Source organism: Benincasa hispida, chromosome 12 (assembly GCF_027475165.1).
Source record: "Benincasa hispida cultivar pf3 chromosome 12, pf3_genome.v1.1, whole genome shotgun sequence".
Lineage (NCBI taxonomy): Eukaryota > Viridiplantae > Streptophyta > Magnoliopsida > Cucurbitales > Cucurbitaceae > Benincasa > Benincasa hispida.
This window is the reverse complement of record NC_143489.1, coordinates 37,016,568-37,039,112: the sequence shown is the minus strand read 5'-3', so window position 1 is coordinate 37,039,112 and position 22,545 is coordinate 37,016,568. Positions and strand designations below refer to the sequence as shown.

At 33.9% G+C, this 22,545-nt stretch overlaps 1 protein-coding gene across 1 annotated transcript; it reads left to right on the top strand.

Annotated features, from left to right (window-relative positions):
* Positions 1-1,671: 1,671 nt before the first annotated feature.
* On the top strand, positions 1,672-12,833 carry LOC120067115 (lysine-specific demethylase JMJ27-like). Its single transcript, XM_039018536.2, has 13 exons — positions 1,672-2,508; positions 2,599-2,714; positions 4,571-4,670; positions 4,760-4,901; positions 5,594-5,657; positions 5,746-6,487; positions 8,158-8,487; positions 9,246-9,755; positions 10,264-10,336; positions 10,422-10,507; positions 11,406-11,525; positions 12,239-12,387; positions 12,490-12,833. Exons 1-12 carry the CDS (start codon positions 1,873-1,875, stop codon positions 12,344-12,346), a joined length of 3,027 nt encoding a protein of 1,008 aa, XP_038874464.1. The 5' UTR covers positions 1,672-1,872; the 3' UTR covers positions 12,347-12,387; positions 12,490-12,833.
* Positions 12,834-22,545: the final 9,712 nt, after the last annotated feature.

Below are 22,545 nucleotides of genomic sequence, written 5' to 3'. Positions count from 1 at the left end.
AATATGTTATTATTATTATTATATAAATATTACATAAATTTCAAAATTGATTATTTATTACAAAAGATGATGAATATGTTTACGTTTAATATTTAAATTTAGATTATATATGTGAATAATCTGATTTATATTTATTTCTTTCTACTAAAAACATTTAATTAGCTTTTTTTTGGGCCAAAATTTGAGTCATTAAATTCAAATTGTCATGTAAAACTAACAATAATAACCAATTTAGTGATAGAGTTAATTATTTAATTACAATTTGCTCATTATAGTAGTTTAAATTAATTGTCTTTTTACAATAATAATAATAATAATAATAAATCAAGAAAAAAATTCCCCGCGGGGAACCCGATCCCCGTGGGGAATTTTAGGATAGGGAATGAAATGGAGGAGCGGGGATGAGGATGGGGAATGACATCTCCGACCCCACCCCGCCCTGTGACATCTTAGTCCTAGGTTATTATAGTTGGGTGATGATAGTTTGTACTTGGAGCATAGGTTGCAACCATTGTAGAAAATAATAAAAAAAAAAATGATGAATGTAAAATAGTAAAAACGGTAGTAAATAGTAAATATTGTAGCAAATAGAAGTTTTGAAATTGTGTTAACTGTAGCTAATTAGAGGTTTTGAAATCAAAAAGTGGTTATTATATTTTGATGATAGCTCTTGCCCCCAAACGGCTCCTAAGAAATCATGTCGTATAATAGCTTGACTTTCTTTAAATATTGCAATTATCTAATCACTTAAAAAATGATACTCACACATCAAAACTCTACAAGTTACCTTTGCTTTAAATCAGATGGTCGTGACCTTGACATTTATGGTTTACATTTACCCGACTAAATAACTACCTCACTGTCTTTTCAAATCCCTCCACGACACATATGCATGTTAACTATAATAAAAAACTATCACACTCACGTATAAAAATAATCCAAACCAAATTAGGAGCTATCAACTAATTGTCCTTGACTAGGGTATTCTTTTCACCCTCAGGAAGTGAGAAAAAAATTCCCGGCAAGTTAAATGAGAAACGAGACAGAAAATATATAATATATTTTGTGTAAAACCTTGCCTAAATTTCCATAGAATATAAAGAAGAATTTCATAGAGAAAGGAGACAAGAAAGACATTCTCATCTCAAGGGAATAAGTTCAATCCACAATGATCATCTACCTAAAACTTAAAATCATAAGAATTTCTTTAGTACCTAGGGTCAATCAGGTGGTCACATATGATTAGTTAAGGTGCATAAATTGATTGAGATACTCATTCATATCAAATAAAAAAATAGCCTGTGAAGTTCAATGCTATTAATATTATGATTCATATGAAGGTGAACAAGATCAAAGCGAGTAATTATTTTATTAAGTTACTCAATTTAATTAGGGCTATTAGGCAGCTGTGTTCGAATTCTCCAGTTTTAAAAATTATTATTATTAACGGTCCAACCTCGATTATACAAGAAAACCGGGTCGAACCGATCCATTGACAACCTTACTGCGAACATCGTATTTATGACATGGTCTTAACTTTTAATTACCAATGGATAAATTTCGTTTTTCCATCGGTGGATAAAATTTCCCTCCAAAAGGGAAATTTAACAGCAGTAAGATCGAGGCAAAAAGGGGTAAAAAAAAAAAAAAAACCCTCCAAATTTCGGCGCCAGTTTTCGGAAAACAAGTGGACATGTCTAAGTCTACCCACAGTTTCTCCCCAAACCCTCCTCTACTTTTACGATCTTCTTCTTCTTCACACCGCTAGTTTGCTCCAAAACTTCTTCTTCTTCTCTTTCAATTCTTGTGTTTCTTCTTCTTCTTTCTACTCTTTCTTCTTTCGATTCAGCTTCTTCTCTCTTTATTCCTTTCATGGCGCGAGGTAGAAAGCGGCGCCAACCGGTGACTGTCGCCGAGGGTCGGGAAACTGAAGGGAACGTTGAAAATACTGAAACTAATAGCGGGGTTGGTCATGGAGGGACTGAAGTTGGAGTAATTGACAAGGGTTTTTTGGGCGACGGCGAAAACGAGGTGCAATGTGAGACGAAGACGGAAGAAGGGGAAACCCTGCAGCGGAATGAAGGGGAGGACAATGGTGAGGAGCAGAAGGGTGGTTCTGTTGGTGAGAAAAATGGCCAATTGGAACGTAGGGTTTCTACTCAATGTTCGTCGATGAGTTTGAGAAAGAAGGCGAGAGTTTCGTACAACGATGAGGTTTACGAGTTTGATGATGATGATGATGATGAAGAGGAGATTCCTTTTAAAAAGCCTGGGCGAAGGGGTAGGAAAAAGAAGTTATTTTCTTCGAATCGGAATGTATTGGACGAGGAAGAAAAACAGAGTCCGGTAGAGGAAGACGAAGCATATGATGTCAGGGAGAGAAAATCTGGTGTTTCTGGAACTAGGAGAGGTTCTTCTAGAAGGAAACGTGGTGGAAGATGTGCGCTAAGAACGGAAAGTTTTGTTAAACCAGAGGGCGAGAAGAAAATCAATAAGTTGGATCCGGAAGTAAGAACTGACAGTTTGGGAGTTGTGTAATTCTTTGTTCTTCCTTGTTTATTATACTTATGATTGTCTTTTTTCCATGTGAATCAACAGTTCATCGCGAATATATCTTTAATGTGCCATCAGTGCCAGAGGAACGATAAAGGCCGTGTGGTACGTTGTACTAAATGTAGGAGGAAGCGATATTGTATCCCTTGTTTGCAGAATTGGTAGGCAAATTTTCCTTATTTATTTTCATCTTTTGTTTTTGCCATCGTTGCTAATTTTAAGTTAGCAGGATCATACGTGTTTAATTGTTTATTTACTTTGCGTGGTTATAGCTGGCCATTAATTGATGCACCGCTAGTTCGTAGTTTCTCATGTAGACTGCAGTGGTGATCTGTCGATAGTAGATTGTGAGGCCATTCTATCCCACAATTTATGAGATAAATGTGCCTTTTTCCCTTCATAAGCAATAACTTTTCAATCAATACTCAAGAACACCAGAGGATAGGAAAATCCTTTCCAAGCCACGGAGTTCAATTAGAAGCACTCCAATTTGAATACATAACACAGGTGCATTTACAAAACTGATTCCAGAGAAATCACCAAAGAAAACCCAAAGCTTTCTCTTTCTCCCAAATGTTGTCATTTTTCTCCTAGAGGAGTCTCGGAAAATTCTTGTGTTCCTTTCTAATTGTATTTATCAACTTAACGGGAAGGCTGTATACCTGCAGAGAATTTGTCCTGGAGTTTCTTCCAAACTATTAGGAGAAGCATCACTGTAATTTGGAAGTCTGCAGAATTAGGCAAAACCGTTTGTTTGTTTTTTTTTTTTTTTTTCCTTTCTGTTGATTCCTTCCAAGTTTATAGATTTATAAAAGCAATCAATTTTCTTGGAAATATTTTGTTTATTCTTATACTAACCGTGTGAGGCAGAATCAATTGTAGGAATCAAGATATATTAAATGCAATTTACTACAGAATTTGATTTAAGCTTAAAAAATCCAATCCATATGGTCCTATGAATTTCTCATTGATATATTGAAAAGAGGCTATTGATCAAGATACAAAGTTCAGAATGCAACGATACAAAATGAACATATAAATCTAGAGATCTAGGGATCAGTAGGTATACCTGGGCATCTCAAATAGGTTGACCCCTCCATAGCACCTCCATCATATATATGGTCCCTAATAGTTCTTCTGACAGTATCCTGATCATGATAAGTAGAGGACTATCATTAGAGCTATAAGAAGGCTATCCAATTAACACCGGTGTAGGAAATAAAATGGTTGCACATATTACTACAAAAGTACCCAATGACTGACGTCCTTTATGAAGAGTTTTATCTAACTGGGGAAGCCACCCTCTTGGGTAAGTGCACGGAGCATTAAGCTAAAGAAGTTTAGCTTTTTGTTAAAGGGCAGTCACGGTAAAGTGTAGATATTTTATTTCTTTCAGTCCACACTTCACATAGCAGTGCATGGATAGCATTAAGCTAAAGCAGTTAGCTTTTTGTTGAAAGGGTAGACACACTTCAGTTGCAGAAGACCTATTTTATTTTTTTAGGTGATTACATTGGAAACTGTAGATGTTTGATAGCTTCCACTAAAGTTTGAGGGGGTAAGGGAAACCAATCAAGAAGAGATGGTAACTTCTTCATTGCTTCCCTTGCATAGATATCATTATCACCAGCTAGAGACAGTGATCAGTCACAGTTTATGTTCCTAAGCTGAAGCCTGCACTTAAGACTTCCTCACAACTAAAAATCCTTCCAGTACTTGGGACCAAAAAATCAAATAATTTTTATGCTATGATTTTATGGAGATTTGAATTATCATATTGAGTAAATAAACATACTCAATCGAGAGTTTGGTGAACCTACAGAAGCCTTTATCTTGAGTTTCTATGTCCTTGAAGCCTTGAAAAGATTATTCATCTGATGATGTTCTTGTTTCCTAAATCTAAAATCAGTACTTTGGTTAAGTTTTATGTCTTATGTTGCTTTGTTTGTATGGTATATGGTTGTTTCATTCTTCCCTTTCCCTTTGCGAATTACTAGGTGTAATTCTTGTTCTGTAGGTACCCTCATACATCAGAAGAGGCAATTGCAGAATCTTGTCCCGTTTGCTCTGGGAATTGCAATTGTAAAGCATGTTTGCGTTTAGATGTTCCTGTTAACGTGAGCCTTTTTCCGACTGCTTCTTCTTGATTATTTCTGTTCATTTGATGACACTCTCTTTTAAAATGAATAATTCCTTGTAATTATAGAATTTGAAGAACATGGAACCAGTAGACACAGAAGACAGCAAGGTCGAGCATGCAAAATATGTACTATGTAAACTCCTACCATTTCTAAAACGGCTAAATGAAGAACAGATGTTGGAGAAAAAAGAGGAGGCTACAAGGCTAGGTACTTCGTGTTGTCCATGAATTAGGGTTTAGTAATTAACTCCACCATAAGCAATTCTCGTTCTTAGTGTTGTTAAACTGTTGAATTTGGAATTCTGTGTTTTTTACTCTTCTGGACGAATATTTGTATGGTAGCTTATATTTAAGGAATTTACTGTCCTTTTTAGTGCATAGCAGCAACACATATTTTGACCTGGTTTTTCTTTTGACCTTTGTGTAATATTTGGGCCTTTCAATTATTTGAATAGCCTAGTGGTAAAAAGGAGACAGTCACAATAAATGGCTAAGAGGTCAAGAGTATAATCTATGGTGGCCACCTACCTAGAAATTAATTTCCTACGAGTTTCTTTGACACCCAAATGTTGTAGGGTTAGACGGGTTGTCCTGTGAGATTAGTCGATCGTAAGTTGGCTCGGACACTCACAAAGAAAAGAAAAAAAATTGGGTCTTTCAATTATTAAAACATATATTGACCCACTTCTTGTGGTTGATATGCTCTCAGGTTCTTTCAATAGATCATTTAGTTATTTGAACTGCATGGACTATTTGTGAGGTTATTATCAAACCATAAGGATGAAACAGTAATTATTAAATCAAAGGCACTGAATTTTAAAGTTCTCTAAACCATAGGGACCAAATTTGTAACTTAATCTACCATTTTTTACTTCATAATTAAGGGGTTGCTTTTGGCAGGTTTGCCTCTTCATGATCTGATGGTGGAGAAGGTAGACTGTGAAGAAAATGAGCGAATGTACTGGTACAGACATTCTTTATAAGTTTTCTTCCCTTGATACATGTGTAGTATTAGTTTGAGAACATTCTGATTTCAAATTTTTTATTTGCAGCGACATTTGTAGAACATCAATTTTTGATTTTCATCGAACATGCGTTTCTTGTAATTTTGACCTTTGTATCAACTGTTGCCGAGAAATCCGTGAAGGAGATATGCGGTGTTGTGAGAAAAAAGAGATAATACCATATATTAATCGAGGGTTTGAGTACTTGCATGGTGGAGGACATAAAAAAGAAAAAAGAGGTAAAGCCAAAGTGCTTGCCGAATCTTCTCCTAGAGATGACGTGGAATCAACATTCATATGGAAAGCAGAAAAAGATGGAAGGGTTCCTTGTCCACCACCCAACTTGGGTGGTTGTGGTAATGGTTTTCTAGAGTTAAGATGTATATTGGAAGATTCAATCTCTAAATTGGTGGATGAAGGCGAGGAGATTGCCAGAACCCACAAGATAATGGATGTGGATGAAACTGCAGGAAAGTGGTGCTCATGCTTTAACTCAGCTGGTGAAATTGATCTTGAGAGTGGTATGTTGAAGAAAGCTGCTTCGAGACAAGGTTCAAGTGATAATTATTTATATTGTCCTAGGGGCAGGGATATTCAAGCTGGAGACGTAAAGCATTTTCAGTGGCATTGGTGCAAAGGTGAGCCTGTGGTTGTTAGCAATGTTCTTGAAACTACATCGGGCTTGAGCTGGGAACCTCTTGTCATGTGGCGTGCCTTCCGCCAAATTACACATACGAAACATAGTCAACAGTTGGAAGTCAAGGCCATTGATTGCCTGGATTGGTGTGAGGTCAGTTCAATTCCCTTGCTAGAAATGAAATAATTTAAGCTTCAAACTTCCTCCCCCAATTTGTTGTGAGACCGTTTCTCTGTTCACTTTAGCTTGAATATTAAAGGAAACTCCATGCATTGATTCATCAAACTAAACCAGGCACTCTCCCCACAAACATGTGTGCACACACAGAGGGGGGTGGGGGGGATAAAGTTTAACACCCTCCTATAGCCAACAGTGATGACGTTTGCAACCACAGTGAGAGTGATAGGCCCTAAGTGACTAAGGTATATGTGCGGAAGCGTGTGAGAGCAAGGAGAAGTAATACATGTGAGAAGGAATGTGTAGGTTAACGGGCCCTAGGGAATATTGTTAGTTAGAAGGGCCAAGGGAGGGGTATGTAAAGTTGTTGAGGCTATAGGGAGAATTCGAGAGCTCCCCTTCCTCTCCAAATCTCATAAAGAGAACCAAGTACAAAGGAAATTGTCAAAAAATAATTCTCCCTATAGCCTCAACGGCTTTACATACCCCTCCCTTGGCCCTTCTAACTAACAATATTCCCTAGGGCCCACTTAATCTACACATTCCTTCTCTCACGTATTACCTCCCCTTCCTCTCACATGCTTCCACATGTATACCTTAGTCACTTGGGGCCTATCAGAGAGTTGAAGAGTGGCTGAGAGGCGAGAACTGTATTTTGATGGATAAAACAAAGAGGATGGATCAAGGGAGGGAATTGGAACCTGACTTTGGAGGAGAGAATTGCTTTTTCTACATGCTAACATGAGGTGGGAAAGGGATTATAAAATGCATTACTATTTTAATATTCTTCAATTTGTTTTTCTCTGGTTCAATCTGTATAAACTCCAAAATTCAAACTAAATATGGGTTTTCATTTTCCCTTGAATTAAAATTTCTGGTTCAATCAGTATAAATTCTGAAAACCAAATTGAATATTGGCTTTCATTTTTCCTTGAAGTAAATTTTGCGGTATTACAAAATGATACCTATAATTTGACTTGTTGGGTTTGGTTTTTTGTTTTTTATTTATTGGCATACCCCTAATGATAGAGAAGAATGCAAGAAAATGAAATGTTTATATTATTTTGTTTGTTATAAAGCTAATGAAACATGTTTTTGTTGGGATTATCTTGGTAAAGAATTATCTTTATCATTTACTGTTTATCTGATTAATTGGTACGATCAGGAACGTGTAGTTTCTGTCTTGATTTGAAGTGGATTTTAGTTGGTCTGGATGCTCTCTGGTGACTGGATTATGGATTTTTAACCCTTTTATTTATTCTGGTGATTCATAAAGTTTGATAATCGATGCAATGAATCTGTAAAAATTACATTTCTCTTATTGTATGGATGAAGCAACTTCTTTAATCTCAACCATAAATATTCAGCGGTTTTCGGCTCAGAAACATCAAATTGAATTCGTAGTTGAAATTGTGTTCAAGATCTATGTCCATTTAAAAAAATTTGAACTTTAGAGATAGGGTCCAGATTCAATTTGGCTAATATTTCTTTTTTCAAATTGATGTGTCATTGCTTCCTTGCTCCTTAATACTGAAATGTATCAATATTTCAGCTGGGCAAGCATTTCCATTATATTATTATATTCTAGGGTATATAACTTTATTTTTTTTAACTATGTAAACTGATATGCACTTGTTAAATTGCAGCTTGATGTCAATATCCACAAATTCTTTATTGGTTATACAGATGGTCAGTTTGATGCAAAATTGTGGCCTCGGATACTGAAACTCAAGGACTGGCCCCCATCTAATCATTTTGAGGAATGCTTGCCCCGTCATAATGCTGAATTTATCAGTTGTTTACCTTTTAAGGAATATACACATCCTTCTAAAGGCAATCTAAATCTTGCTGTTAATTTGCCGGATAAATCTCTAAAACCTGATATGGGACCTAAGACATATATTGCTTATGGAGTTGCACAGGAGCTTGGTCGTGGGGATTCTGTTACCAAGCTTCACTGTGATATGTCTGATGCAGTATGTCAATATCTAATTTTCTCTCATCGTAGAGCTATATTTATTTTCCCTTTTGAAATTGAGATAATCAGTATCCCATTCTTTGTGGATTTGTTATTTCCAATTTTTATCATTCACAATACAAGCCAGCATTAGATCATCTATGACATTACACGATCAGTTTTGTTGTTGCGTAATATACAGATTTACAGATGTCTCCTTTCAGTTTCTGCATCCTACAATTTTTTAAGAATCTGTGTCTCGATCAGTTTAGAGGGAACTTTTCTTTTTAATTAATTAATTAATTTTTTTTTTTTTATGTTTTGAGATTGTTTGAGGGAATTGGTTGTTTGAAGAGTATTCTATCATGTGACTCGGTAATTTTTGTTTGTGCTGCTGCCTGAAAATTTGTTCTCTGATGAGGGACTTGTTTGGTTGATTTCTTAACTTTGGATAATCTTTAGAGTTTTCATTATTAAGTTTTCTAACTTTCAAATTATCTGTCATGACAACAGAAATTTAATTGTTGGCCTTCATTTATCATCATTTAAGAATTTTGGTTAGCAGATTGTTTTAAGATCTTCTGATCATGTTTGATTGATACTGGTAAGAAACGGTATATGTTCAGCTTACAGCAACAAAAGTGAAAAAATGCTAATCTTATTTCTTTGATGATTGCTATTACTTGTTATTTTACTTTAATGCTTACCCTTCTTTTAATGCGATTGTTTGCTTTGTTTTTACTTGAATTAAAACAATTTTATGCTGTCTTGTTTCAGGTAAATGTTCTTACTCATGCTACCAAGGTCACACTTCAGCCTGAGCATTTACATAGTATCAAAGAATTAAAAGCAAAACATCTTGCACACGACCAGGAAGAAATTTATGGTGCTATGACAGATCTTAATATTGTTGATGAAAGCAAGTTTTGCATTGACCCCTCTAGCATTTCCGAAAATGGAAAGGAACATGTTTGTGAAGTTGGTCATCAAAACAATAATTCAGTATTGGAGGATGCATCAAGCCCTAAGAGAGGTGATGAGGAAGAGGGCGATCTTCGAAATTTGAACAAACACAATGGAACTGGCCCTGATGAGTCTGTAAAGGTAAATCTAGCCGAAGAAACTTGTAGCGAAGCGAAAATATCAGAAGAAATGGGAAGTTTGGATGTATCTGATGGTGGTGCACTGTGGGACATTTTTCGTAGGCAAGATGTTCCCCTACTGCAGCAATATCTCAACAAGCATTTCAGAGAATTTAGGCACATTCATGCCGGTCCTGTACCACAGGTTACTATGATCATCAATTGGACTCTCTCTCTCTCTCTCAAAAAATTTATTTAATAATTCCAGTATTTTTGGGCTGAGCTACCCTTCCATAGATCAATGTTATGAAGTATCCTTGGCTTATTTAGACCTATTATTTATTCCATTTTGAAATAAGAAAAAAAACACAATTCTCTCCTATCTGCCCAAATTTCTATCAGTTGCTTTGAAGGAAACACAAAGGAATCTCCTACTTTGTGATACTTCTAGCGAGTTGATCAAAGTTGGCCATTTTGCATTATATTTGAATTGGCTTCTTTTGAATTAAGTATACATTAGATCTAACTTATGAAATAATGTACATTTCTATAAATTTGATCTGTTGTGGATCTTGACAAGAAGTTTCATACCAAAACTATCTGCACTTCTGTAAGCTTGTCTATATTATAAGTAGTGTATTTTTAGGTTAAGATTTATACTTTGTCAAGACATTTCCCCATGTTTATTAGGTGCTCTTGTTTTGGCAATCCAGGTGTTTCATCCCGTGCATGATCAGTCATTTTATTTGACTTTGGAACACAAACGAAAGCTCAAGGAGGAATATGGTTAGATTGTCGCGTTTTATTAGGCTAGATTTTATTATTACCATCAATCTTGACAATAATCATTTTCTGCTTCCATTTTATACAGGAATTGAACCTTGGACATTTGTCCAAAATCTGGGAGATGCTGTCTTTATTCCTGCTGGTTGTCCTCATCAAGTCAGAAACTTAAAGGTAACTATCGTGATCTTTAGGAACTGGTTGATGTAATTGTTTGGATTTTAAGAGTCCAGAGATATAGTTATGTTTTTTTTCCTTGCATGCTTTAAGATACACTCGTCTAGATAGCAGTTCTGAGCAGTAAGTTTATTAGCTCATCCTCTCTTTTTTCTCTCCCTTTTTTGAGAGTTCAACAAACATGTAGGGGTGGGGATTCAGAGTGGTTGTGGGGTATTCGAACCTCTCCTCTTGGTTGAACCAACTTTCTTATTTAAAAAAAAAAAACTCGGTTTGTTTTTTAGCTGATTCTTCACCAGTTGGACCTTTTGGTCTTACTCTTACATTTCAAGATTGTTAGTTCATTATCTATTTATTCTGAATCGTTCAGTAAATTAGAATATATGCCAACTTAAAACAAATATTTCCTATATTTTTGAACTAAAGCATATTAGCATCGCATCCAACAAGTATTTTATTTTTATTTATTATTTATAAAAGTTGTATTTTACATACAAAATTGAGTTTCCATTAACGATAATAGTCTAGTTGTCATTTTTGTGAAAAGTTCAGATGCGTAATGGCCTTAGCGAATCTAAATCATATTATCAATGCCATGATCTGGAATTACAACTTGCCAGAGTGCTCTATGTTTATTTTATTTTTAATTTTCCAAATAGTCGATCAAAAAATGCTGTTCACATTAACATGGATAATTGAAGCAGTTGCATAAATGGGGCCTTCAGATGATTTTCAACTTTTCGTGGATTAAGAAAAAGGGATTTAGTAGTAGTTGATGTTTTAATTTATCATTGAAATATCTTGTTCGAACAAATTTTATGTAATGATTAGTTTCCTTGGCTAAATCCGTGCATGGCTATTATTCTAATTACGTTCCAATTCATGTTCTCCATAGTCATGCATAAAGGTTGCTTTGGACTTTGTGTCACCCGAGAATGTTAAAGAGTGCATCCACTTGACTGAAGAATTTCGCAGGCTTCCGTCAAATCATTGGGCTAAGGAGGACAAGTTGGAGGTAACCCATTATTACTTGCCATCAGGCTCTTCTATTCGCTTAAAATCTCTAACAATGTTCAAACAAGTTGTTTGGTTAAACTTTAGTCTTTATTAGAGTAATCCTTTAGAATTTTTTTTTTATTAGATAGAACCTATAAAATCTAAGAAGAAACATGTTTCGGCCCCCACTTGATAGCCATTAGTATTTTGTTTTTGAAAATCATGTCTTTTTCTACAATTTTGCAGTCAGAACATCTTCTCTGAGTAACCATTTGAATCCCTAGCCAAATTACTTAAATAAAAAATAAGTTTTATTTTATTGATGTTTTCTCAAAACCAAAAACCAAAAAATAAGGTTCTGTTTGATAACCATTTGGTTTTTTATTTCTAGTTTTTAAAAGTCAAGCTTGTAAACACTCCTTCCACCTCTAGATTTCTTGCTTTACTATCTACTTTTTACTAATTTTTTTAAAAAACCAAGCTAATTTTTGAAGATTAAAGAAAGTAGTTTTTAAAAACTTGTTTTTGTTATGGGCTTAATTTTCAAAAACTAAAAACAAAATGAAATCTTAGTCAAACGGGATCCAAAGAATTATCAAATGAGACTTTAATGTGTTGTTGAAACATATTGTTTATGTAGCTGTCTAGTAACCTTTTTATATTTTCAATGGAAGAGTTTCGTCTCCCATAAAATTGGAAGCAAGTTTTTAGTATGACTTATGCTTGAAACAGGTCAAGAAAATGAGTGTTTATGCTATGAAAGAGACAATTGCTTGTTTGAAGGGAGAGAGCAAGTGTTCTTTTCCACAAAAAAAAAGAAAAAGGGGGAAGAGCAAGTGATGCAGACCAAGATTTGTCTAATATAGGATATTTCTTATGAGGTTAGTTAAATTATTCTGAGTTACCACATTTTTCTAGTCCTAAAGATATATTTGTCGATGTTTAAAGTTGATTTTGATTTATCGTTTGAACTGGGTATACAGCCTTGGGGTGATCCTGTGAACAGAAGACTCTGCACCAGGTTTCAGTTGGTATAAAAGATGTTTCATCCTGAGCCTTTTGTGATGCCAACTATTTTGTAGCAATAGAACTATGCCCCATACATTTTGTATAATGATTCATTGGCCCTTTTACTCACATGTATGATATAGTTTAAGAGTAACTAATGCCGCTATGTCATTTATCAGCGATGAGAATTCGGGTATCGCTTTCGATCTTTTTGGCATTTTTTGTATAGGTAACATTACTGGCCATAATGAGAAAGTCAAATCCACAAGCATGTATGTTTTGGAAACTTCACTCTCTATGGTAATTGTATTTTCCGTTAGGTCTGTATTGTTTTCGACGGTTATTAGGATGAATTGTACTCGGGCGTTGTGTTTGGAGCTAATTCTTCAGATATGTACGATATGAATGATTGAATCTTTTTTATTAGTTTTTTAGGGTTTTATACCTGTAATTGGAGTGAAATTGCAATCATGAACAGAACTGAGAAATGTTGGGAAAAAAATAGCATTGTAGTGTGGAAATTCTATTCTATTTATTCACGAATGAAAGGAGCGTATACAGTAAATTTGTTGAGGAATATTGCATGAATTCAAACATACTAGTATTAAATAATGGTAATGAACTAAAATGTCTATGATTTGAAACATTTGTTAACAGTTTCATAGCATTCTTAACAACCATCTTTGATTTAGCTTAACAACGTATGCTTAAAGTTCACTAAAAAAATGGAAGAAAAAAGAGAGTCGTAGGCTCAACCGTAAAAGTTTCAAATTGGAATCATTGTACTTAAGAAAAATGTAAATGATATAGGCATAATTTAAAAAAAAAACAAAAATAAAAAATAAAATATTACGAAACGAGGTTGAGAATTTTAATTTGATAAAACTGAATGTTTAAACCTATGGCATTGGTTAAATTATAAAATATATTTATTCCTTCAAAATTTGCAAGTTCACCTGTGGCTTTGAAGTTGTAATACAGAAACTTTGTTCTTATGAGGAAAATGGAGTCACTGCACATCTTAATATAAAGATGTTATGATGTTATTAGAGAACGTATAAGCATCTCTCAACATATCCCTTAACATTCATCTAATAAATGATTATTTGATTATTTAAATTCCGTTTCATAACTATTTTGTTTTTCACTTTTCGTTTTTTAAAATTATATTCATTTCCTTTCATTTTCTTACCATGGTTTGCATCTTTAAATATATTGAATGTATTAGCCAAAATTCAAAACACATAAAGTTCTTAAAAACAACTTTTTAGGCCACGTTTGGTTTCTATTTTGTTTTATGTTTTTGTTTTTGAAAATTAAGCCTATATCATCTACCATTTTTACCATGTTTTTCAAGTACAATATTGAATTCTTAGCTAAATTCTAAATTCCAAAAACAACTTAAAAAATTATCACCAACATTTGATTTGCTTCTTGAAAACACGGTAAAAAGTACATAAGCAATTAATTTAGAATTGGAAGAGATATTTATAGGCTTCATTTAAAAAATTATCATCGAACAAACATTAATTATTTATGGTTTAAATCCTATTTTGGTCTTCAAAGTTTGAATCTTGTTTTATTTTGATTCTTAAACTTTAAAAAATGTCCGTTTAGTTCCTAAACTTCTAAAAAATGTTTATTTTAGTCTCTACTATTAAAATTATGTTAACTCTTCAATAGAAATGTGAGGGAGTTTGTATATTTGGATGACTAAACTCTAGATGTATTGAGTAAGATGAAGGTAAAGTAAAATGTCAACAATCCACATACCATAATATTGAACGACCAAAATTTGAATTAAAAACATCTTCTAAATTCTTCCGCTTTGCCACCTTATTCAAAATTGAAACCCTAGATTTTTTAGTGCAACTAACTGTTTTGGTAGTCTAGTCATCCAAAAACACAAGTTACCTGGCCAGTTAACAAAATCCTAATATAGAAGAGACCAAAATAAACACTTTTTAAAAGTTTAGGGACCAAAATAGAACATCATTCAAAGTTCAAAGATGAAAATAAGATTTAAACCATTATTTATTTATTCATGTTTTAAAGAAAGTGATTTTGGTGAATTGGAATTTTTAAAAGATAAATTGAGTAATATAGCAAGCTTTGGGGATTCATCTGGATATATAGCAAAAACTGAGAATAACAAGATTTTTAGAAAAAACAGACTGAGGTCACATGAGCAGCCTTTTTGAAATTACAAGTTTGCCTCCAATGGGCTTTGTAATACATATAGTATAATTGCTAACCTTGATTAGTTATAAGTTTTTAGTCCTAAATAAACGGAACCCTACATCCTTAATTGTTTTATTTAAACAAACAATCCTTCTTCATTTTTCTCCTAAATATCTATTTCATATCTATATTTTCTGCGCAGGTTTAATTTTTTCTAACAATTTTTCGGGGTTTTTTTTTAAAAAAATAATTGTTTCAAGATTCAGTTTTATTTCAATATTTTTCATTTCTTCGTACTTTTTAATTTCTTTTTTTTTTTTTTTTTTTTTTTTTTTTTTTTTTTTTTTTTTTTTTTTTTTTATCTCTATTCATTACTCTACCATCTTATCACATTTCGTTTCATATTAGATTCAATTTTACATTTGTTCATTTTTTTTTTCTAGTTTTTAGTCTATAAAACTGATTTTTCATCTAACCATTTTTAAATTTTTTTTTTTTTTAATTATTTGTTACAAAATTAAATATTTTTCATTTGTTGTTTATACATTTATCTTTTTTAATCTCCATTTACCTTTTCATTACGTTTTATTTCATATTAGATTCAATTTTTTTATTTTTTTATTTTTTTTTCATGTGGCTTAATAAAATCAGGCCAAATGATGGGCTGCAGATAGAGCATGCAAATCCCTAGCAGACAAGTTTTCCTCATATTCTTTATCTTAATTTATATCATTATATTATTATATAATCGTTAACCATTTTCAATTGTTTGTTCTTGCATAAGTAAGCATCAAATTTATATACTTATTTTTTTTTTTCTTATTCATTTCAATTTTTGCAATGACTCTACAACTATTTACTTTTATTTGATAATTTATCCTCAGCGTAATTGTTAAGGTTGACAACGGGACGGGGCGGAGTGGGAGACTCTCCATCCCCGTCCCCACGGAAGTATTTCCCCCATCCCGCCGAGAAAACGGGTACATGCAGGGATCCATCTCCTTTTTTTTAAATATAAATATAAATATATATAAATATATAAATATTTGTAATATATATATATATATATTATATATATATATAATATATATATATATATATTAAAAAAATAAAAAATTTAATCGGGGATGGGGATATCCCTACCCCGCCCTGTCCTCGATCGAAGCCGAATCTGATTAGGATCCCCGATCAAATAGGGGATTTTGACTCGCGAAAATTTTTTCCAACCCTAGTAACTATTGAAATTGAGTACTGATTCGATAAATGAAACCCTACTTCACAAGATGGAATTTACTCATTCTGGCATAGGATAAGCAGATGAGTCGTTCACTTAAGTGTTGATTTCGGGTCTTGAACAAGGGGCCCCACCCTCTCATTGGATTGAGAGGGACTTAGTTTATAGTTGGATCATAAACAAATTGTTCATTCACTACAAGAAAAAAGAGTTCTTTCGACGCCTAAATAGAGCGTCGGGAGTTAGGTCGTCGGGAGAGACGGTCTCTCCCGACAAAGTAAAGAACCGTCAAGAGTTCCCCGGAGAACTCCAAACGCCGTAAATGTTCATCGGGAGTTTCTGGGGAATTTTCGACGTATGAAACCGACGTCAGGAGTTCCTCGGGGAACTCCTGACGGATCTCCCGATGCCTGTCCGACGGCATCGGAAAACCAGACCCCTTCTTCTTCCCCACTCCCCCATTTTTTCTTCCTCTCCCTCTCCCAATTTTTTCATCATTTTACACTTTAACTCCCATTTTCTTCATTTTTCCCGTCCAACTTTTCTTCCATTTTTTCCATCAATTTTTTCTTCCATTTCTCCCTTTTCCTCTATCCTTTTACATTTTTCATTTTTCCTAACCCTATAAATCATTATTTTAAATAATCTTTCCTGATAGATAGGAGTGTTTATCGGTCGGTTGGTGTCGATTTTAAATATTGATAAATCCAGCCATGGTTGGTTGGTCGATTTTAGTCGATTCTTCTGCAATCAAGGTGGAAGAAGGGGATCGAGAGAAAAAGAAAACGAAACAAATGGAAAAGATAAAATAAAAACAAGAGAGGACGCAACAGTGAACGGGCATTAGCACGACGTCGATGACCGGGGGAAGGAGGTGAGAAAAAAAAAAAATTAAAAACAAGAGAGAGTTGATTTTTTTTTTAAATTAAAAAAATTAATTTTTAAAACCACTCGTACTTTTAAAAATAAATTAGAAGTTGTCGTGTGAGTCGTGGAGTGAAACTGGTAAAAAAAAAAAAAAAAAATTAAATTTTTAAAAAGCACGAGTGGTTTTGAGAAAACAAAAGTTGATTTTAAGAAAACTATAGCCAAACCATCTTAAATTACGTTTTGATTGCACATAGTTCGAAATTTTCAAATAAATTTTACACACTCTCAACCTCGGTTGATCGGTTGGTTTAATAAGCTTTTTTTTTTTTTTTCTTTTTTGCACAAACCGACTTCCGACCGACTCCTCCTTTAAACTGACCGACTGCCACTAATTTGGTCGGTTTCGGTTGGTCGAATCAATTTTTGGTGAACACTCCAAATGATAGTAGTGATAGTCGATTTGATTTTGTCGGTTTTGGGATCAATCAAGAACCAAATCAATTCAATCGTTTTTGTAAAGAAGAGATCCAAATCGATGTTCAATAAAGAACAAAACCAATAGATTGGTTTTTATTTGGTTCGGTTTATTGTCGGTTTGATTCTCGATTTTTGACACTTTCTTTTTTTCTTCCAAATTTTATTTTATTTTGAATTGGACATTTTTGTTAATTTTAAATTAAAATTGGGTCATTTCTTTTCTTCTTCTTCTTTTCTTTTTTTTTTCTTTTTTTTTTTTAAGATTAAAATTGGACAATTTTATTTTTTTCTCGACACATTCTAAATAAAAGAACATATACACTTCAAAATAATTGGTTTTTTCTTTAAACCATAAATATATATGCACCACAAATTATTAAAACATTAAAATGTACCTAATGTTAGAGTTTATTTAATGATTATGTTTTTTCTTGAATGTAATAGAGGGTGGGACATATGATAGCAGTTGAGCTATACCTATTTTGGTTTAGAAATAACTTATTATTATAATTATAATTATAATTTAACTTCTATTATTATTATTATTAAAAATGTGGTCATTTTGTCCATCAAGTTTGAACTGAAGAAAATACTATAAGAAAATTTAAAATAGAAAATAGTTCACAATAGACGAGAGGACCACTAATTCTTTAATTATGATTATTACAATTAAGTGCAATAATTTAACTTCAAAAAAAAAGCAATTGTTTTAATTTAGAAAATTAAAAGTCAAAATTAGTAAATTTAGTTCTATTAAATTATTTAAATATTATTTTAATTCACAAGCATATTAATAGGAAGTTAATGTTATACATCAGTCTAAGAACATCCTACCGCTTCCTTTTTTTTTTTCCTCTCTTTAAACAAAGAACTACTAATTGCTTAGAAGTGACATAATTGATTGGTTTGAGACACTTTGTAATATTCTTTAGACTCAATTAAATCGAAGCAATAGATTGTGATTTTATTGATAAATTAATTTTAAATTTGGCCACCGTCGATTAGATTTGAGGTTGAGATAGTAACATCGTTTGTTTACTTAAGTCAATTCAGTGGTACCGTGAGAATGTATCAAAGAGGCGCCCCAAGCTTGAAAGTAGAGGTGTCGGAGTGGCAATGGTTGTGGTGATAATGTGGAGGAGGTTAAATAGAGTTAGATTAAGCAACAATGGGATTTGACCATTAAAATTATATACTTTGTCCATCTCAAGAGAAAAAGAAAATAAATTCATATTAAACGGGAATATAATGATTTCATTATGTGGAGATTATTAATGAAAGCTATATCAAAATAATAAGGGCAAATTACTGAGTTGATCAAACCATCAAAGTACAAAACTGCATTGACTACATTCTAACTTTCACTCAACTACCGGGCTCAAATTTATAATTCAACTGCATGAATATGTTTCTAGTTTCAAATACCACCATACCAAGTAATTGACAAAAAGATCCATGTAACTAAATAGAAAAACAGTGGAAAAAAAAAGAGAAGAAACTATATACACCAAAATTAAAATTTTTTTCCAAATGACAAGGTTAATAAATAACAATATATAAAATTGACAACTCCGAGAGTTGGCAATGGAACCAGGGCGAGGGGAATCCCCGTCCTTGCTAATTGAAGGCGGGGATGGGGATGGAGATTCCCCATCGGGGGAAACGGGTCCTCAGGGGGACACATCTCCGATTTTTTTTTAATATATATAAAATAAAAAATAATTGAGGTTGGGGACCCAGTTATAATACTTGGTTTGACCTCATCCTCTATCAAACTGGAAATTCTCTGTCTTGATCAGGGCAGAGATCCAACCCTACGAAAATTTTTGCCAACCCTAACAACTCCATTACAAGGAAGAATTTCTTGAAAAAGATGAATACCTAAGCTCCGAAGGTCATTGACCACACCCAGAAAGTCATCTTTTATGGTTCCAATACAAAACTAAAAGCAAAAGCAATAGTTAAATGAGACCTAACAAATTCAAGAATAGATTCTATCAAAGTCACAAAAGCAACTAACAAGGAGTTGTCAAGTTTTGAATATTTTGATCACTTGAGAGAATATATGCTAAATAGATCAGTTGTACCACTAGACACCACAACTTTTGAACTTTCATGTAAAAAGTTAAAAAGAATCTCATAACTAAAATTCATTCAGCCGAATATATATATATATATTATATCTTTTCTATCATTAAAATATCAACATATTGAGATAAAAGGGAAAACATTTTATCACAAAAAAATTTGAAAAAACAGTAGTAAATAAGGAAGAGAAGACACTATAATTTCTGTTGCAGCTACTCGAGTCCCTATTATCTTCAATCAAACTTCACTGTCCTCGTGAATCTTAACCTACAAGAGAACATAAACAATTCAATAAATCTAACACTAACACAACAAGAGAGCATAACCAGTCTATTTTAGGAAGCCATGTTGGCTGCTATGTCAAGACATAAAAGATTTTCAATGATGAAATCTTCTAACCGTTCACTAGTTGAAAAAAGCATCAAACTTTCAAAAGAGATATAATCCATCAAACTGGGTTTAATGTTGTAGCATACAGAAAGGTAGGGAGAAGAGTTAAGAAACCTGCAAGTGCCGAGGTTGTCACGGAGGTTACGGCCAAAGTGGGTTGGATGTAGCTGCATATTCCTCTCCAAAACTATGTTGCCTTCCTCTACCTGAACGAAAAGCCCCACTTCAACTCAATGAATGCAACTTGACTGGCGTAACAAAAGTTAATTAATTAAAATACATGACCAAGAAGACTAATGGAATAGAGAAAGAAGAAATCAAGAATCTGGAAATTGTTGTGGGTGTTCAGCCCACTTGTTGTACAAGGAAGACTTTATTTGAAACTTGTGTTTTGTGAGCCTAATTCGGACTAATTTTTTAGATTGACCCATCTTGAAAGCCCTAGGTTTTCTTTTATGTGATATGGGGATGACCTAAGGAAAAAAAGATTGAAAAAGAAGTAGATTAATCGGAAAGTAAGACTACAGTTTGGTTTTTCAGCGACAACTTCCACAAAGTTGTCAATTACCGAAGTTTGAATTGTTGGATCATGCTAAAATTTGGTCAGCCTATTTGGGACATATAAGGTCTCATTTTGGATGGTTGAATCGTAGCTCTAGTTTGCCCGTAATCGTTGCCGAACTGAATCTGTAAAACAAGGTGATTTTTATTCCTTTTATCTCTAAGTGTTCATCTTTTATGTATGAAAGTATCGGTGGGTAGTGAACCTTTGTATGACTAATTTTGGTTCCTTTTTCCTTAGTTTTTTTTCATAATAAAAGAAGTCGACAAGGGTGACTCCTCACAAGTCCCATGGTTTTTACTCTTCACATTGAAGGGTTTTCCACGTATAATTTGTGTGTGCTCTTTGTTTTTAGTCTTCCAGAATATTGTGGTTTATTGCTATCAGTTGTTGGTTAACTGCTTGGTGATTATTTGATGATTTATTTGTGGTGTTTTAGAGAACAATTATTTGGTTGATTATTTTGGAAGAGATCCTAGTGGGTTGTTGTTATTGTTGGGGATGATGCCTTAAACTCTAGTGTCCTGTAGTTTGTAAACACAGTTTTGAACAAACGCTTGTGATGTATAATATATGATGTTTTCTTCACTTTTGTCTATGAACATTAGATGTTTTATTTGCTTTACTACAAACCAATAAACTAAGATCCATGGTTGTCGTTTGTAGCTTAAGCATGTATGTGGAGACATACAGGTGGATCATGCCTTAAGTGATAACCAAAATGGTCTGTAGTATATGGATAGAGGAGGGAAACCTTATCCTGGTAACGCTACAGATGCATCCTGCTTTGTAGAATAGTTACAAGTGTTGTGATTTGCTACAAATGATCTGATCCTGACTATTCATGTGGAGACATGCGAGCGGGGGCGTCCTATGCAAAGGAGTTTGTATAAGATCGGACCACAAAGTGTTATAGTCTCGTTATATAATGCCGTTCATGACAGAGACTTCACTTCACTAGGATGACCATAGGTAACATGACCTCAATCCTGAGTGAGTTGTGAACTCCTGCCTTTGAGGGCAATCCTAATTTGCATGGGTGTGAGTGGCAAGATTACCGACTCAAACCTACCACTTTGGAGATTCGTCTGATTTGGAGCTGGGAACTTAGCTACACAAGATGGAATTCACTCCTTCCCCGATTCAGAGGTAAGTAGATAGATTACTCCTTTAAGGGCTGATTTCGGAGCTTGAACGATGTGGCATCACACACCTTCTCATGGCCCGAGATTTGTCCACACATAGTAGGACTATGTTGTATTGTTCATTAGAGGGATCAATGATACTTAAGGAGTTAGATATAACTATAGGGACAAAATGGTAAATTGGCCCAGCTATACTTACGAGCATTTGTGAAGGGTTGTCGTGCTTTTGATTGGTTATATCCAATGGACACAAAAATATATCTGTGGTGAGATGAGTGCAGCTGTCGGTATTTAGTGGAATGCCTGACAGTTAATGGATGGTGGATCTCGTGGCTAAGGAGTTTAGTCAGCTATTCACGTACCGTTGGAGCTTCGAGCCACAGGTCTATAAGGTCCCTTTGGTAGCTTATGGATGCAAGTTGAGAATAAGTTTTTGGGTCAGTTTGAAGTGTTCAAATTGACAAGAGGGAGTCCGATTATATATGATATGATTAAATTGGTTAATTATATATGGATAATTCAATGTGCTCATCAGCACCTGAAAAGGCAAATCCCTTATGATACACCAGATCCGGCTCGGTTATTGATAGAGTGAATAGATCTGCCGCAACAAAATATTTTCTTTGTGCGACAGTAAAAAAAAAAAAAAAAAAAGCTTTTTTGGAGAGAGTGCCCGTACGGTTCTTAAGGGATACAATTTGATCCTAATCAACCGACTTTATCGAGAATGATTACTTTTTTCTTTATATCATCTTGGCGTCGAGCTATTTTTCCGCAGGACCTCCCCTACAGTATCGTCATCGCTTTTGTTTCGGGTGGAATAGCCTCGCATCATATTGCAGTAGGTACATTGGGCCTATTAGCAGGCCTATTCCATCTTAGTGTCCGAAATTTTGATGCGTACGTAAATCAACTCCACCAACAATTATTCCAATAATTACATATCCACCCCTGATAATTGCGTCGTTGTGCTTGGCTGTGAGGGCTCTCGAGGCGGAGGGAAAAATCCGAGGTACTTTATTGCTTAGTCTATATTTAGAGGAAAATGATATAAATATGATTTATATCTAGTGGAGGAGAAAAG

Coding starts and splice junctions, on each gene's coding strand:
- LOC120067115 (XM_039018536.2), top strand. CDS start 1,873: ATGGCGCGAGGTAGAAAGCGGCGCCAACCGGTGACTGTCGCCGAGGGT. Junction 4,902..5,593: donor AGAGGAGGCTACAAGGCTAG/GTACTTCGTGTT, acceptor TGCTTTTGGCAG/GTTTGCCTCTTCATGATCTG. Junction 11,526..12,238: donor CTAAGGAGGACAAGTTGGAG/GTAACCCATTAT, acceptor TGCTTGAAACAG/GTCAAGAAAATGAGTGTTTA.